The sequence below is a fragment of the Amblyomma americanum genome, chromosome 9 (assembly GCF_052857255.1).
Source record: "Amblyomma americanum isolate KBUSLIRL-KWMA chromosome 9, ASM5285725v1, whole genome shotgun sequence".
In the NCBI taxonomy this organism is placed as follows: domain Eukaryota; kingdom Metazoa; phylum Arthropoda; class Arachnida; order Ixodida; family Ixodidae; genus Amblyomma; species Amblyomma americanum.
The window spans coordinates 4,309,757-4,327,599 of NC_135505.1; the positions used below are offsets into that span (position 1 = coordinate 4,309,757).

A 17,843-nucleotide genomic window follows, 5' to 3' on the forward strand; every position below is an offset into this window, starting at 1 on the left:
TAGAAAGAATGCAGTTGCAGTTTCTCCTACAGTTGGCAGTGCTTGTATTGAAAGGGAGTTGATGTGGAATTAACATCATGACCCCCGAATTAACATGACCCCCGATATTCTCCCATGCCACTTTGTTTTGAGTTACGACAGAAGTTCAACTGCTTGTATATTTCGGCTTGCAAATTCACATTGGCATTCTAAATGTCCTACAGAAAGCTACAGGGAGACATGCTATACAGTTGCTGATTGAATCTGTGATTTTCAATGTTTTTAAGGAATGTGCGGCATTTGCCAGAGGTTTAGAGACTGACCTTGTTAAGCACTGCCAGAGTTGCAAATCTCTTGAAGTTATGACAAACACGTGCCTTTGTCGTAACCGCTCTGAAGGTTCAGGCATTCACAGATTCTATAAGAGCCCCACTGTTTGTCTTAAAGGCGAACCTCTTCGTTTCTCTACTTTTGAAAAAGCCACACACGGTGCTGCATTATTATGCTTACCAGATATCAGGTCACTTTTAAAGGGACCATGACATTCGCTCAAGTTGGGCAAAGTGCACGAATGATCATTATTCCATTGCTCATCACCACAACAAAAAGAATTTCAAGCTAGCTTTGTTATTACCGTAGATATCAGCTATTAAAATTATGCCTCTCCTCCTCAATTCATACCAGCCAACGCACCAGGAAAAAAAATGAAGAAAAGAGGTTGAGACTGCACAAAGCTACACCCCTTCCTGACTGTGTCACTTGTGCACGCCCGGTGAGAGGGACTAGAAAATGTTAATGAGCTATGGAAAGGAAACTGACCTATGAGCTATGAAAAGGAAAATGAGCTATGAAAAGGAAAATGGAAAGGAAAATGACAGGCCAATGTTAGGAGACGGGAAGAGGGCGGTGTGGGTGACATCCTAGCCGAAATCAAGAGGAAGAAATGGGCTTGGACAGGGCATGTAATGTGAAAGCAAGGTCAGCCCTGGTCCTCAAGGGCAACTGTCTGTATTCCAAGAGAAGGCAAGCAGAGCAGTAGCGGCAGAATATTAGATTGGCGTATGACATGAACAAGTTTGCGTGGATAAAGTTTGCATGGATAAGCTGATACAGGACAGGGTTAGTATGAGAGATATCGAAGAGGCATTTATCCTGCAGTGTGCGTAGTCAGGCTGCTGGCGATGATAATGAAAGAGAAGGCTGACCCTCACTGCCCGCTTCAAGTCGTCTTAGGTACAGGTTTCTAAGAACGCCCGGTGAGATGTTGCCATAATCGCTTTCAAGCCGCAATTTTTAAACAATTATTTTTAAATTATAGAGTTCACGGAGAGTTTCTAAGTTTGATTCAAATACTCACAAAAGCCATCTTTACAGGTTTTCTGCTTTAGAATATTACTATCAAAACCACTCGGGGTCCCTTTAATTGTGCCACATAATATCATATATACGTTTAATGAGAAAGTTTTGGCACTATATGGCATCTACATTAGTCCACGCTATATCAGACATTCAACCCTGAGTGAAATGTATTCAGGGTTCACAAGAATTTGAGACTGCGTGGTTCAAAGACCGGCCATTGGCTGCTTTTATGGTTCCCACCGTTCTGTCTTGCAGGGCCATAGTGAAGAACTGCCCAGATTTTGTGAAGACGTCAATGCTGACGTACTTCAACAACGCGTCAGATGACCTGGCTCAGACGTTGACCAATCTGGAGCAGGGCCGCTACAGCCACCTGCGGGGCACCACCATGAAGACGTCGTCGTCGCTAAACTACGTGCAGCTCGTGTTGCTGCCTGTGCTTACAGCGCTGTTCGACCACCTGGCCGCCAACGAGTTTGGCAGCGACCTCCTACGTGAGTGCACATCCAAAGTCAAACTTGGCACGCGAGCAGCTGAGTCGATGGGCTACAAAGGAGGATGAGTGTAGTGGACTGACAGGCTGTTGTGTCATGCGACAGAAATGCTGTTTTAAATTGCACTTCTATGCCCCTGTTCCATGTTCCACGGGCTTTAAGTGGTTCTAGGTAAATAGAGTAATGAACGCAGCGGACAAGTCTTCGTTCATTTGTAACCAGTAGTATTTTGCAATGCGCACTGGCTTGTCCGGCCTATGCGCGCAACGATCAACCATCCTGCCATCGGCACCACATTGATGCCACGGCCCATGAAGATAAAAAAAAAGTATATTTTTGCAACACAAATTTCGCTTATGGTATAGTCTTTCTCTTTGCACTGCGCTAAAATCTCTAGAGCTCCTTTTTCTGACATCCAGCTATTTTATTGATTTACCTACAGTGCACCTGCTCCGAGTTCCTATGTACAGGAAGGAATACCTTCCACGGGGAAGAAAAATGAGAGGGGAAAGGAGAATGCAGGTCATTTTTTTTTATCAAGACAATAACCATTCCGCACGCACAGCACAGCGCACATGCGCTGTAGACACGCGTGCCCACTCAAAAATGCCCACGTGATAATACAAGCACTTTTTAGACTTGACCTCCTTCCTTCGCAATCCGGACTTTGCACCAGCTGTAATGGAATACTGCCAGGCAAAGAGCGCTCACTAGCACCATCTTCACAGAGGTTGTGTGAGGAGTTCTGTAGTCTGTCACAGGAAATAAAATGTGTAAAACCTTTTCTGGGGCGTTTCATCCGATTTAAGGTGCGTGTATGTGATTTAATACGTTTTTTAAATGTATAAGCAGTATTTATTGAGCAATGTTCTGCACGTGCTATTGGTACCAGTGCTTTGCACGAGCTGCAACGAGCAGACGATCTGAAGCTATCTGGGCTCTCGTCTCAATCCTGGGTCACTTTCGGCGGGCGATAATGGCGCCCCTTTTTGGAGTTTTGGTATTGAAGATTCCGATTCTTGCGAGTCCTTCGCACCTTGACTGCTTGAAACTGGAAAGTAATGTTTTGTGGGTAACAAAATTTTGGGGGTTATTATGAAAAAACTACTTTTTTTACGGTTTGCAAAATTTCGGTCAAGTAGGTCTTTAAGCTCCGTCGCTTATAAGTCGACCTTTCTTGATAAAAACAACGGTTCAAAATGGGGGGTTCACCTATGGGCAGAGACGGCCCATTTGTGGGGCATATGCAGTTTGTATATGCGGTGGGTGGTACGCGCCCTGTGCTGGTGCCCATTCCTGACAGGACGTATGGGGCTCCAATAGTGAAAAATGTCAATAATTCTTATAAACACCTGTACTGGTCAAGCAAATAAGAATTGCGCGCCATTTGCATAGCTTGTCTGCGGTGGCGCTTGGACAAGTGGTAGTTAGCGCGAGAGCCATCTTTTCATAATTTCTGAGGCATTCTTTGCGCTGGAATCCGATACTACAGGACCATTTGCAGTTCAGTTTTCCGCTAGTCAGTCGGGCCACCAGTGAGTATGGAAGGCTGAGTGGAGTGCCCTTTTTTTTCCTATTGAACTCTACTGGCTTCGTAATGCTGTCCTTGTGATCGCATTATTAAGCGCTTATGACTTTAAGTTGTGCGCACACTGCGATTCCATTCGGCAAAACTATGAAACAAAGTGCGGCGGTGGGACGAAGTGGTGAAGGGTGGATGCATCAAGTTCTATTTGGATCAACTTTTTTTGGCCAGGATGAGCTACGAATAGGGGGTGGACTTTTTGCGGCAATATACGGTGCCCTAAACGTAATCCAATAAAGGTATCGTGTTCCGGCAAGAAAAGTTATCGCCTTGGTAATTTTTTTTTTGCTGTGCTCAGTTTTCGAAAACCTGGTTAATTGTAACATTTCTCCATTCGCCAGTGACTTTGAATTAATGAGGTTCTACTGTACATTTTTTTTTTCATTGCAAGGAACATTGGCTGCACATTGAAAAGCCACATATTTGGTTCTTAGTATTATTAAACACTTGATTGTAATTTGTGGTATTGGGGCATGTTCCGGGCCTATATTTTTCTGTGGTATAAAACCACCGAGGAATGCGTGTGAGGTGTTTGTGGTTATGAAAAAACGGCGAGACCTAAGCTTAGTTAGTTCGACAGCACTTATCTGACGCTTTCTGCAGCCTAGCAATATTGTTCAAAATGTGGCACGCCTAATGCATGTATGGTATGCTAACTCCTTTATAAATAGGAATCGACTGCTCGGAAAGCCCATTCAGGGAACAGTTTCTCCTAGCTGTGCCCCCAAAGCAATCTCTCGTCACTGGCTTGAGCAAAGCAGTGACAGAAGTGAGTGAAGAAGGTGTAGTCTGCTGCTAATGTACTGCGGGTGAGGTGAGTCATGCTGCATCGTCCATCTTGTTTCTTGCCAGTGAGTGACATCCAGGTGGCCTGCTACAAGATCCTGAACAGCCTCTACACACTGGGCACCAACCTGGAACTGCACGGTGGTAGGTGGGTGCTCATTTTTGTACTGCTTCTGGAACCTTACTCTCCACGCACGACAGTCTGTATATGAAGCCACAATTTGGAAAAGGCAGAAGGCTGTGAAGTTCTGAGGGAAAGCGTGCCACACTGTTTCAGGTCACAAAGGCCAAACTACATGCTGTTCATTGTTGCAGGCACCTCAACGAACATTGTGCGCAGGATGTGGGATGTCACAAGAAGCCAAGGACATGTGCTGCATGTGCTCTGTGTTGAGCATTATATGTGTCTCATATATGAAATGTCCTGCCTTTTAATTACACATTATACAGGTAGCTGTTCATGATTAGCTTTCTGAGGTTCACAGCGGGCATCTCAAGTTGCCGTATTTACCTAACCTTACATTATTCATGTAGGTGGTAATCAATTTGTTGGACTCATCAGAACTTGAAAAGTTGTCCTGGTATTAAAAAATAAAAAAACTTGTAAACTTAAAGAATACTGCTGCTAGAGAAGTTTCTCTGAAAAAAAAAGTGTAATCTGAGCCATTTTTCGGACTTGGCGAGACGCAGAAAATAGTGCGAACAATCAGACAGTTCAAAAATCGAACTGAAGCAGAATTGACATTTGAGCTAGTTGGTTTTTCATTTTCAAAAATTACATAAAGCACACTTAGGACAACAGACAAGGGAGACCAAACAACACAAGCGCTTGTGTCTCCCTTGTCTCTTGTCCTAAGTGCGCTTTATATAATTTTTGAAAGTTCAAAAATCCATGAACTTCAAAAAATAAGCTTTTTGCGAAAATCTTGCATTAAAAAATTGCGATCTTCTCTGCATTCCACGTTCCACTTGCAGGCGATAATATTAGACTGTACCTGAGCCACTGTCATGCTTTCATCATGTTCACACACACCACGTCACGTCATGATACTAGACTGTGAGACACGGCCGTAGGCTAGGCTGCGAACGATTGCGCATGCCGCGCAAAGCAAGAAATCACTTTCCATGGACAATGACACTCGCAAAAGCATATGTTAGTGTGGGCAGAGAAAAAAGAAAGAAAAATAATGTTGTCCAGTCCGCACACCCGCAAAGACCGAGAGAAGTATGGTGTGAACGGAAGCAAGCACTTCCAAAAGCACCCACCTCCCCACCATTACCCCGCACCATGGGTGGCGCCGTCAAGTGGCAACAGTAAAATGCAAAAAAAAACAAACCAAAACCTATAGAAGCCAATTGACTCCATTTAAATCCAAGACGGCGCCTTTCACGGCAGTGTAGAGCCGGTTAGTTGTGACAGCGCTGCTCGCTCGCGTCTATATTAGGCCAAAAAAACAAACTTTCGATCAAAAATGATCCCCACAGCAAATGCTAGTCTCCATTTTAGTCAGCAAAAAATTGAACTTTTCGCCTCGACAGAGTCTGAATTATCGGTTGTGGACATATACACGTTCCAATGAGGTGTCTAACAGTTTCTCAGTGAAGTCTGAATTATTGGAGTCCAAATAATCGGCCAGCTATTGTGTTGTCCCTTGTAACATTGCACTTGCAAGCGGTAGTGTAAGTTCAAATATGAAGCTATACTCATGGTTTAGTCATTTCTGCATCGCATGGCAAAAGTGACAAGGCTTTGAACATAGCCAGTAAACGTGCTTAATTCATAGTTCCAAGGCTTTTAAGGTTCACACAAAGTATGAGTTCTTAGCATGGAGTCGGTGACTCATTATTAAAAACCATATTTTATAAAAGTCATAGGTTGATTGATCACTGTGTAGTGGTAGTTTTTGGACTTTAGAAATATAATTTTCAAAGTGTTTACGTCACACGTACCGGTGATGCCAAGGTCAGCGACAGGCCACCAAACATTGCTATTCATTGCCGCTGCAACACCATGGGCACACTCCCGCTAGTTGTCAGAGTGTTTGGCACGTAGCATGTGATTACAATTTGTGGCTGCTGCATCGTTGCTCTGGTGGTTCTGGAATCATTCGTTATGTGTTTGCCTGACATGAATACCCCTTGCTGTGTTGACTGCAAAGCCAGTGACTGGCGAGGCGTCGAACTACGTTGGAAGTAGTGCATGTTATTCCTAAACACGTGCATGAGAGAGCTGCATGGAGGACTGGAAGTATTGGGTGCCCGCTGGAAGTAGGCACGTATTTACGGCAATGTGCAGTCCCAACCTGTTTATTTTTCTTTCTGGCGCATCAAAGATCATCAGTTGAAGGAGGAGGTGCCGCTTTGGCATTAATAAAGCTTGCTCAAAACTTATTGCAGTGGGATGTCGGAATACCTGCGGTTATTCTGCTTTTCTTAACATCAGGAAATATCGTTTGAAGTTTATTTTACTACAAAACAATATGATACATGAGACCTGGTAGTGAAAGTGGAAAAAAAGTAACATATAAGTAGCTTGACTAGCCCCATCTGCCAATAACTGACAGCGGACGTGTCGACAGAGATTAGTAGCAGAGATTCGCACAACAGATATCACAACTACGATGCTACATTGTGAACAACTAACAAAAAATGCAAACAACCCTATTACATCGCCAATTAGAATAAACAGCAAAATATTAGCAAGCATTATACATAAAACTAATACAAGTCATGTTTAGAAAGTGCGCGCAATTTCTTTATTGTGAAGTGGTATTTGTTTAATACCTGCGGAATGCTAGAGTGAACCATTTGAAATCCATAATTTGTGTGAGATCTTGAAACATGCCAGAGTTCTGTGTGCCTCATTGAGCGTAAAGAAGTATTGCATTACTTTTTAGATTGGCCAATATTTTTATAGTATGTGTGCCTTTACGCATTTCAGATTTAAGTGTTGACAGTCGCTTAATGTCATACAACTTGTGTAATTTCACGAATTTGAGTTTAGTGAACAATGGAGATATGTGGGCATTATAAGGCTGCTTTGAAATCAATTGTAGGACTTTATTTGCTTTATTATTAGATTATACATTGCCATCATGGTGCCGTTCCCCCATACTAGATGGCAGTATTGCAAATGCGATTCAAACAGGGCTACATATGTTAGACGGTTTCGGTGGACCGGGAGAAAAACATACACTTCCTTAGCTTACCTAATGCGCAAACTGGCAACACGGACGAGGAAGGGAACAGGACGAGCGCTACATTTTCAACAGGGTTTATTCAGGGAAGAGCGTATATATAGCCTCTGACCTTATTCATGCTCTTAATCTCAATTTGACAAACATCTGCCTTTCACAGATATGCCTCAAGAAACATCATTTCACTGTGCCGCATAATAACCGAGGTATCACTGATGCAATTGTCACCTCGTTTCTTGATATAAAAGGCTTCCACGAGCTCACGTTCGGTCTTATCTCGGCTTTTCAGTAGCACTTTGCATTCAGGAAGTCGGGGCTTGCAGACTATACGTTTCTCTTTCGAGCATGCTTGGCAGTGGTCTGGAAGATGGGCTCCTTTCTTATTCAATGAATTCTTGTGTTCAAGCAGGCGCTCATCAAGCAGGCGCAGGTCCGTGGAAGTGAAAACGAAGCAAATGAAGAAAGGTGCAGTGTCGTTTTGTGAGGAACTGCACCTGCATAAACTAGCTAGTGCCATCAGGAAGTGTGAAAAGAACTGCCTTTCGGTCTTTTTCTCGGCGAAAACTCACAAGCCGGAAATACCTTTCCGGACAATAGTAAGTGAAAAGGATACTTGGCAACGGCAAATCAGTCACGAAATGTCTTTCACGAATATGCACCAACAAGCCCAATTGCAAGTACTTCTTACCTAAAGCCTTCGAGAGGTTAGTGCGCAGGCAGTCGCTGTAATGGTCCCAAAGCATAAATTTATTAAACATTGCTGCCATGAATTTAGTGGCCGCAGAGATTTCAGTCACAGAGTCATTTAAGTGTAGGATCTCGCCAAAGTTACGTGGGACAGATTTTGGACGGAATAAGACAGCTTTTGTTTTAGAACAATTTATTAGTAATTAATTACTGAGATACCATGCACTAAGTTTACTCACAATAAGATTTCCACGCTTTATTAGATCATTGCCACCTGTTCCTGTTAAAAAGATGATTGTGTCACCTGCATGCACAATATAATTAGCGGAGTTTTCAATGTTTACAAGATCGCTGATATATATAATGAACAAGAGTGGCGCCAGGATACTGCCGTGAGGAACGCCACATTTAATGTCGCTGGCAGTAGATAATTCTCGGTAACGCAAACGGATTGATGCATTCCTGATAAATAGCTCGTTAACTGATCAGCAGGTATTCCACGAATTCCGTAACAAGACAGTTTTTCTAACGTAGTGGTGTGATTTATTTGGTCGAAGGCTTTCGAGCAATCAATAAAAATACCTAGTGTCTGCAGTTTAGTCTCAGTATATTCTATTTTTGATATTCTTGATTCTGATTCTGGCCGTTTGCTATCGCCCTCCTTCGTACAGTGCCACTTTCGTTGAAGAACATGATGCTGTTTGCGCGATTACCCTTCGCTTTCCAAATGATCCTATTCTTTTGGTAGGAGACTTCAACATTCCAACTATTATTTGGTCCAATGTACGTTCTTACGCCGACCCTTTTTGTACGGGGTGTGATGGGTTTTTGCGCTTATGTGCCGACTTTAATTTCTCCCAACTTGTTGCTAAGCCTACCCAAGTTACATCTTCATCGTCCAACTTTTTAGACCTTGTTTACCACGTCGCCTGATCTTGTTGCTCCAATATCTTGTTTGCCGGACTTAAGTGTTTATTGTATGCTTCATTTTCATTGAACGTCGTGTCAACACGCTAAAATAACGATTCTAAATACATCCGTGACTACAAAAATGCCAACTTTGAGGCCATAAATTGTGAACTCGCTGCTTTTATCGATGCATACATACAGTCTTTTCATGAGCGTCCAATCGAAATTAACTGGAACCTTTTTAAGCAGAAAATTGCGTCCCTGACAGATTCTTATGTCCCCCGAGAAAAGTATTAACTAACAAATGTACGCCCTGGTTTAGTTCTTCACTAAAAAGTCTATCAAACAAAAAGAAACATCTGTTTCGTTCCGCCAAACTGTCCAATTCTGTGCCTCGGTGGGGTGCTTATCACTCCGCTGCGTCGGAACATAAGTCAGCACTAAAACAAGCTAAAGAATAATTGTTTAGTCATACTCTTCTGTCGATGCCATTAACTAATCCCAAACAATATTGGAACGTGGTTATGAAAGCTGATTCATCTACAATGAATCTTAAAACTTTAGACAATGAAGTAATTCCCAGTGAAATGTGTGCTGATGTGTTTACAGCTGCTATTACTAACGATTTAATTACCGCAATTCCTCATTACCCACCCCACGACTTCTTGACTAGGAACCCCATTATAATTGATTCTGTTGGCATCGAAAAAATTATTGATCAGCTGAAGACGTCATCATCATGCGGAGTGGATAGCATAAACTCGAATGTTTCGAAAAATGCCGAAGTGTATAGTGCTGTTATTCTTGCTGAACTCTGTCAACAATCTCTTGTCTAGCTGTGTTCCTAGTGACTGGAAGGTGGGCAAGGTGGTTCCTCTGCACGAGGCTGGTGTCAAACATTCTCCTAATAATTATCGGCCCATTTCTCTTCTTAGCATCCCTTGTAAGACCATGCAACATGTCATCTGCTCTCACCTTGCCAACACTCTTGAGTCAAATTCTTTTTTCAGTCATTGCCAACACGGGTTTCCTAAATTATTCTCATGCGAGACGCAACTTCTATGCTTTACCCAGGATCTTCATTTCATTCTTGACCGGGGTCCCATAGCTGACTGTATATTCCTCGATTTCTCCAAAGCCTTTGACAAAGTTTCTCACCAATTACTGCTTTTCAAATTAAATAATCTCAATCTCGACCCTAACATCATCTCGTGACTGCTAATGAAATAACTCTTGTTCCTCTCCAGTGGGCTCAGGCGTTCCCCAGGGTTCTGTCCTAGGGCCCCTGCTTTTCTCATTTAAATTAATGACTTTCCTAACAACATTGCTTCTTCTGTATGCCTTTTTGCCGACGATTGCGTTATTTACCGTGAAATTAACAGTGACTGACACTTCAGTCCGATCTGATATTAACCAAGTTTCAGAACTGTGCAAATTATGGCACATGGAAATTAACATTAATAAGTGTAAACATCTGCGTGTTTCTCGACGTAACACTGGAATAGACACTTACGACCTTAATAATATTCCTCTTGAAACTGTGTCTTCGTATAAGTGCCTTGGTGTGCACATAACTTCTAATCCTTCTTGGAATCTGCACGTGGAATTTATTACTAACAATGCTAACCGCATGTTGGGATACCCGCGTAGAAAGTTCTCCCTTTCTTCTACTTCAATAAAATTGCTCCTTTATAAAACACTTGTTTGGCCTAAATTGGAATACGCAGCATATATCTGGGACCCTGACCTGTCAACATTAGCTACTGAAATCGAACCGGTTCAAAACCGTGTGTCACGTTTCATACTTTCCAATTATCACCGTATCTCCAGTGTTACTGCTATGAAAACTACCATATCATTGCCACCTCTTTCACTCCGCAGAAAAATTTCGTGCTTATGCCTATTTCATAAGGTTTATTACTACAATCCTGTCCTTAAGAGCCGGCTACTAACTGCCCCTACATATGTTTCAAGCCGCATTGATCATCTTCGCAAAGTAGGTGTTCTGTCATACCATACGAAACATGCTTTTTCTTCTTTTGTCCCCCCAACTTCTGAGATTTGGATCCACCTTCCCAGGCACATTGTCGATATTTCTAACCCAAGTTCTTTTAAGACTGCCCTATGTTCTCTTTATTTGTAGATTTTAGGCAGTTTTATTTTGCGTTCGTTTTCGTTGTCTTATTGCTGTCTGCCTGAAATGTTCTCTTTTTTTGGGGGCAGTTGATTTTTCCCCTTTGCCTTCTCTTGCCTTATTTTGTGTTATGTTTTGTTCATTTTTCGCCGCGTTTTCATTTCTACTATTTTGTTTTTCTGCTGCTCTGTATCTGACCGAATGTATGTCCTTCCTTCTTCCCTCTTTAATGCCTCAAGGTATTTGAATAAATAAATAATGAAATAAGTAATAATTTGTTTTGGTGTAATAAAGCAACCTATGTTGATAAACCAGGTCTGAAGCCATACTGAGCTCAGGTAATAAGGGAATGCTATTGAAGTATGCAGAATCTGTACTCCGTTTCATACATCAGGTGTAACGCTGTCAAAACTAGCGCACTTATTTGCGCTGCCTGCATCCACGACTATAGAGTAGTGCGTTCCTTGTGGTGAGCGAAACATAGTGAATGCTTTGTCTGCAGCTTACTACATGACACCTTTGTCATGAACTTGATCAAATGAACTCTTACTGCTGCCGTCACGCTGTACCTATCTCGTGTCTTTGACCACTCGGGCACAGAACAAGCGCGGAATTACACGCCTGCCTTTATTTTTCCGTCCGGACTACTTCCATACAGCGTTGCACCTGATGTATGAAACGAAGTGAATTATTTTTTCCAACGGCTTCGAATACAACGGCAAAATAGATATGGGCCATCATCATCATCAGCCTTACTAGACCCACTGCAGGGCAAAGGCCTCTCCCATGTCTCTCCAATTAACTCTGTCTTTTGCCAGCGTCGTCCACCGTTTGCCTGAAAACTTCTTAATCTCATCCTCCCACCTAACCTTCTGCCGCCCCCTGCTACGCTTACTTTCTCTTGGAATGTCAGATTGAAGCCCCAAATAACTATGCCTAACAGGATTTGGGGAACTCAGAGAAAGAGATGTGAAATATTAGTTGAAAACATTTTCTAACATTTCTTCCTTTAGCTTTTTGTTATCTCTAGTTAACTTATTCAAATCAGAAATATGGTTACGAGAAAGGATGGCTGAAGAAAAGCTGCTGCCATAGATGTTTTGTATCTTTGATACCATCAAGCATGTTAGACAAGTTGTTGCGTTTTGCATTCCGAAGTATTTTGTCTACATGATTTCTCTATTTTTAAAAGACTGTAATGCATACACTTCGTGGTTTTTCAGAAAAGCATTGTACAGTTCATTCTATTCATTTATCATTTTCAACAAGTGCGGCGTCATTCACGGTTTACGCGCTCGCCTCGGTTTCACAATCTTCTTGTATGGAAAGTGCTTTTCATACAGGGAGCTAAACACATCTATAACGGTATTAGACGCTGTTTCCGTGGAAGAAGATAAGGATACGTTGTCCCAATTTGTTTGGCTAACCACGCGCCTAAACCGGCCCAAAGTGTCTGTATTTATGTCCTGAACAAGTGCTGACGGTATCGATTTAGAACAAAGCCTATTCAAAGCAGTGGGGAGAGTATCTAGCTTGCACAACTTTCCCAACATTCTGCCTCTGTTAGTATGGTTTCCATGCAGTTTGCAAAGAGAGTAGTTTTTGAGAGCCAGGCTGATGGAGTAGTCCTGCGCCTTTTGCTTTGTTATGTTTGCTTCTTTTGATCGGGTGCAGTGCCAGCGGGAAGAAATTGCTTGGAAAAATTGAAGAAAACGAAGTTTAATGGGAAAGCTGTGATTTGACCGGAGCATTCTTGCAAGAACCGATGACGCCAGTACAGTATTCATGTTGAACATGTGCATGGATTCAATTCAATTTTTTTTCCAGTGATAAAGCAGGTATTCGCCTGCAGTACAAAATTGCTGGTGGCTGTGTCAAGAATTTAAGATTTTGTATGGTTAATTGTGCCTCCTTTTTACCTGGTGAGGCATTTTCTGCCTTGGACTTATTTCATTTTTCTTTCTTCCAGGAGCTTCGTCAAAGCTGAGTTGGAGCGGTGAGTGGCCACCTTGTGTATTTTATTTTTTTGTCACTTAGCCTCAATTGCAGTGCAGATGCCGCACACTTTTTGTGCACGCACCTACTTGATATGTGCACGATATGCGGGTGCCAGGAATTAACTGATTATGTCAAGGCCAAAGCCTTTCTTGCCTCATCAGTGTGCGGAAGACCTGTCCTCAGGAAATGTGTACAAGAAGTCTCCGCTCCACCTGTCAATCAAGCCAAATGTCATTTAAGATCATCTGTCATCAATATTTGACATAATCAATTGATCATTATGTTCAGGTAATCACTATGATATAATACTAATTCATGAAAAAATGTTTATGAATATATGGCCATAATTAAGGACGATCATAATTACACGGTGTACTATGTAGTAACCTGCAACCTGATATAACGAACACACCGGATACAACGAATGTGTAGTATGTCGTAACTTGAACCCGAAACTAATTCGAGAAGCGTGATGCGATCATGTTGAGTTATACTCCGTTCCATACATCAGGTGCAACGCTGTGAAAGGTACAGAAGTAGTCCGCACGGAAAAATAAAGGGAGCCTGTACTCCGCGCTTGTTCTGTGGCCGAGTGGTCTAAGCCACGAGAAAGCGACAGCGTTTCGTTTGCAATAAGAGTGCATTTAATCAGGCTCATATGAAATGTGTCATGTAATAAATCTGCAGGCAAAGTATTTACTGTGTTTCGTTCACCACAAGCAACGCACTACGTTTTGGTCGCGGATGCAGGCAGCGATCAATGAGTGGAACAGGCTGCCAGCCGGCGTCGCTGAGTGCTGCACGGAACGTCAATTCCGCGCATTCTTATCTGATGTGTGACGTGGCGCGCAGTTCTCTTGCGCATGTCTTTTCGCTTCATTAGTGTCATTGTTTTTGTGGAGCTCATTCAGTGCATGCTTTTCCTCATCCATTATTAGCTGTGTCATTTTATTTTTGTTATCGTGTGTGCTTTCGGCCAAAACGAGCAGAAGTTATTGTGTTTCCCCCCCCCCCCCCCCCTGCACTAATGACTTTCGGCGCTGCAATTATCTGTAATAAATAAATAAATAAATAAATAAAAAAGAGCGCTAGCTTTGACAGCGTTGCACCTGATTAACACTTCTTTTTGAGCGAGTTGGTGCACACTTGATTTGAAGGAATTAGCGCCAGAGCATGCAAACCACGAAAAAGACGGGATAAATATGCACATTTGGTAGCGCATATTATGGGTTGCGACGGATGTGAGGCACGATTGAGTCAGGCTAAGATTCTTGGCAAAAGCACAGATAAGAAGGCACGTGAATGTCTGGAGGCTTTTTACATAAGGAAACTTGGCAATAGGTGTGTCAGCACCCAATCTGTATCAGTTTTTTCGTCCGAGTTCGAATTTTTAGATGCAGCCCTTAAATAATCTTTGTTACCTTTTTGTTTTTGTTTTGTTTACCGCTTGCATGTGTGCTCGCTGTGATGGTCGCTTAGATTTCTTTACCTTGCCTGCCCTCCTCCTTCTTCTTTTTTCAGTGAAACGTCGCCATATAAAGGCGCTGCCTGGTTTCAATAAAATTAGTTGTGAGTAATAACGCTTTGTGTCTCGTCCTTGTCTTTTTCGTGGTTTGCATGCTCTGGCGCTATTTTCTTCAAATCAAGTTTGCACCTGATGTATAAAACACGGTATAGAGAGCTCAACAGGACGACACAAAGCTTTAGCCTTGATGCGCGTAATTTGACTTAAATGCTCCCCTGAATTTTTTTTTTAAACTGCGGCGTTTGAAATAAAAAGTGTTTTAGACAGTCTAAACTTAATTAGTATTTCATTTTTTGCACAAAACTTGCCGGGTGTAACATTATATGGCTAATCAGCGCATTCTTGGAACGTCATGTGGACCTAGGTACGCTGTGGGGAGCCTGATACCAGGTTTGTTGCACTATGTTGGGGTCACATAATTTTGTTCGCACATATTTTGGCGAAGCTAGCATTTTGCGGGCCTGCTAATTTGAAGGTAACTTAACTCATTTACAGTTTTTTTCTGTGACAGCATAGTGAGCGCTCATGAACTCGGTCAAGCAATGTGCTCGTTTCTGTGCAGGTCAGAAAGACAATGTGTGGACCATTTGCTCTGAGTTTAACTTAAAGACCACGAAGTGGGCTTTTTTCATTCGTAGGCAGCCGTCGACGGCTGTGATATGTAAATTTAGCTAAGCATCCAACAGGAGTGGAGGAACTATATCTGCAGTACTTGGGCTTTGCGATTTACCTCGCATGGCTATTATTTATTGGTTTGTTTTAACCTTAAAGGTCCCCTGGAGGGACGTGTAAATGGTGCATTAACAGCACTCACCAATGACGGTTGTGTGGGAATCATGAAGAGGACATGGGTTCCTCGATGGCAGTTTGAAATGAGCAAGATCAAAGATTAGCGCTTGGCCACTGGGAAGGTCATTCCAGTTCTGAGCTGTGTGCACAAAAAGTGACTTCTGGAATGTGGGTTGGTGCTGTTAGCGTGCCTGTGCGAGGTGCACTGGTTGAATGAGCTGGCTGTCACTGGGGTGAACAGTGAAAAAACCTCTTACCAAGGCAGAGACGTGAAATTCGGCGACGGGAAGCGAGACAAGGATGTTGCAGTTGAAGCTCTAAGGCGGATATGCTAGAACATCGTGAGTAGTTCGAAAGAATGAAGCAAGTAGCTCAATTCTGAACCGATTTCACAGCTGTAATAAAGTTAGACTACTACATGAGGTTAGATTTCGCTAGTGTATTGAAATTTAGGTCTCGCAAGTGTTTAATAATTGAGTAATTTTAAGGAAGAAAGCGCCCTGCACAGGTTACTATAGAGTAACCCAATTGCTCGATTGGATGAATTTATTATGTGGCTAACGTGGTAAGACAGTGATAAATCTCTTGAGAGGTTAATACCCAGGTACTTAATAGAGGTAGTGGAAATAATGGTAGTATCGTTAATTTTATGAGTACACGGAGTATAATTTCGGCGACTGTGGAAAGAAATTAGTGCAGTCTTTGTAGTATTCAGGCACATTAGCCATGCAGGGCACCATTGGTCTATATACCATCCTGGCCATTTCGGAGAGCAGAAGCACGTTGGCGTTAGTTATAGGGTGGTAGAGTGCGCAGTCATCCGCGAAAATGCAGACGCTTGATGTTGTTGTGGAATGCAGGTCGTTAATGTGCTATATTAGAAAGACCAAGGGGCCGATGAACTGTGCCTTGGGTTACTCCTGAAAGAACATGTGCCAGCCATAGTGCACGTTTTCTTCGACTCGTATGTCAAGGGGCACTGCCTCGTTTACCACAACGGCCATGGCGGGTGACAACCTGCTTCTGCTGCCACCTGGTTCACTTGAGTCTGAGCCGATGGTTTTTGCGAGCACACCAGATTCAAAACTCCCAGGTCAAGGGTGCAGCTCCGCCAGTATTATTGCTGGACCATCTTTCAGTGTGGCGCAGGCATGATAGATAACTGATGCCTCTGACGGAGCACATCACTCCACGGCTGCTTTTGAGCAAAAGACCTTCTTTTCAGTGCACAGGTAATCGAATTTTAAGCTGCTGGAAAGTGCGGTATGGACAGGACGAATGGTTTCTTAGAGAAGACATCAAAGAGCCCCTGCAATGTGTTGCTGCAACAAAAGAAACGTTTTCAGGAGCACAAAGAAGCCATAATAGTGTGCAATAATAACTTTGAGTGGGGTCTGAACACATGTGGCTCCGAGGACAGCACATTGTGGGTAGAGACATGTGGGTAGGAAAGCACCCAGTGATGGGATTGAATGGACTTCCACGCTATCTCATGAGCAGTATTCACTTGACCCAACAAACACACAGTTGCCGCTTGGCTGTCGGGCCTTTTTCTGTTGATGTGCATTCGAAGGTTGTTTACTTTAGATTGGCGATATTTCGCGGTTGGCTTGCGCTCGTGTTGTCTGCCTTAGTCTGCGTCCTTGTGTTTTCGCGCTTTTACGTTCAGAATGGAAAACCAACTCGCCCAAATGCAGCCATTATTGCAATGGAAGCCAGTTTATACTCTCGTACATGTGGTAGCTTTGTGAATGCTGGTGCCCTCCCCCTCACCCCAGCATAGGCCACAGCAAAATGACACAGCTTATGAAAGCCCTGTTTTCATTGAAAGTAGCCTATTTTCACTGAAATGCGTTAAGCTTTCAACGCAGGCGAACTCGTATTTGTGTCATAAGCGTTCCCTTAATTTTGCTCACAGTCCTATGCGCGGCAGTGTGAAAGACGGGCTCAAGGTCCCGCTCTGAAAAGCTGTACTGTGTCCTTCTTTTGTTGTTGCCAACAGCCACCGGCCAGCGTATGGCAACTGCCTGGGTGCCTTTGCAGCCACTTTCCCTGTGGCATTCCTAGAGCCTGCGCACAACAAGCACAACCCGTACTGCATCCACGGCAAGGCCCAGGAGCACTCGCTCGAAGCACAAGGTAGGTGGCTTGAGTTGAGTTGAGTTGTTGTATGCTACAATGTGTGCATAACCCTTTCAGGTTGTAGCACACAACTGAGTGCACTGCGAATTCTCGGCAATCTGTGCTACAGGCTAGCAGCGTGTTCTAAACTCGGCACTCTTCTTGCAGCAACCTATGTGCTTTTTCACGTTCGCTACCACTCTCCTGCCTCGGTGGCTTGCTTCTCTGTGCAGCCCAGGTGTGAAGGAGGGAACAACATTGTCATGAGCCGAATATGTGA

The 17,843-nt window shown here is 43.1% G+C and overlaps 1 protein-coding gene across 1 annotated transcript in view; it reads left to right on the plus strand.

Moving 5' to 3' along the window:
- RyR (Ryanodine receptor) overlaps nucleotides 1-17,843 on the plus strand; it is a 1,185,515-nt gene that overhangs the window by 727,193 nt on the left and 440,479 nt on the right. The window contains 4 exon segments of the mRNA XM_077638630.1: nucleotides 1,594-1,832; nucleotides 4,270-4,351; nucleotides 13,100-13,126; nucleotides 17,445-17,581. Coding sequence (XP_077494756.1) covers nucleotides 1,594-1,832; nucleotides 4,270-4,351; nucleotides 13,100-13,126; nucleotides 17,445-17,581 — 485 coding nt within the window.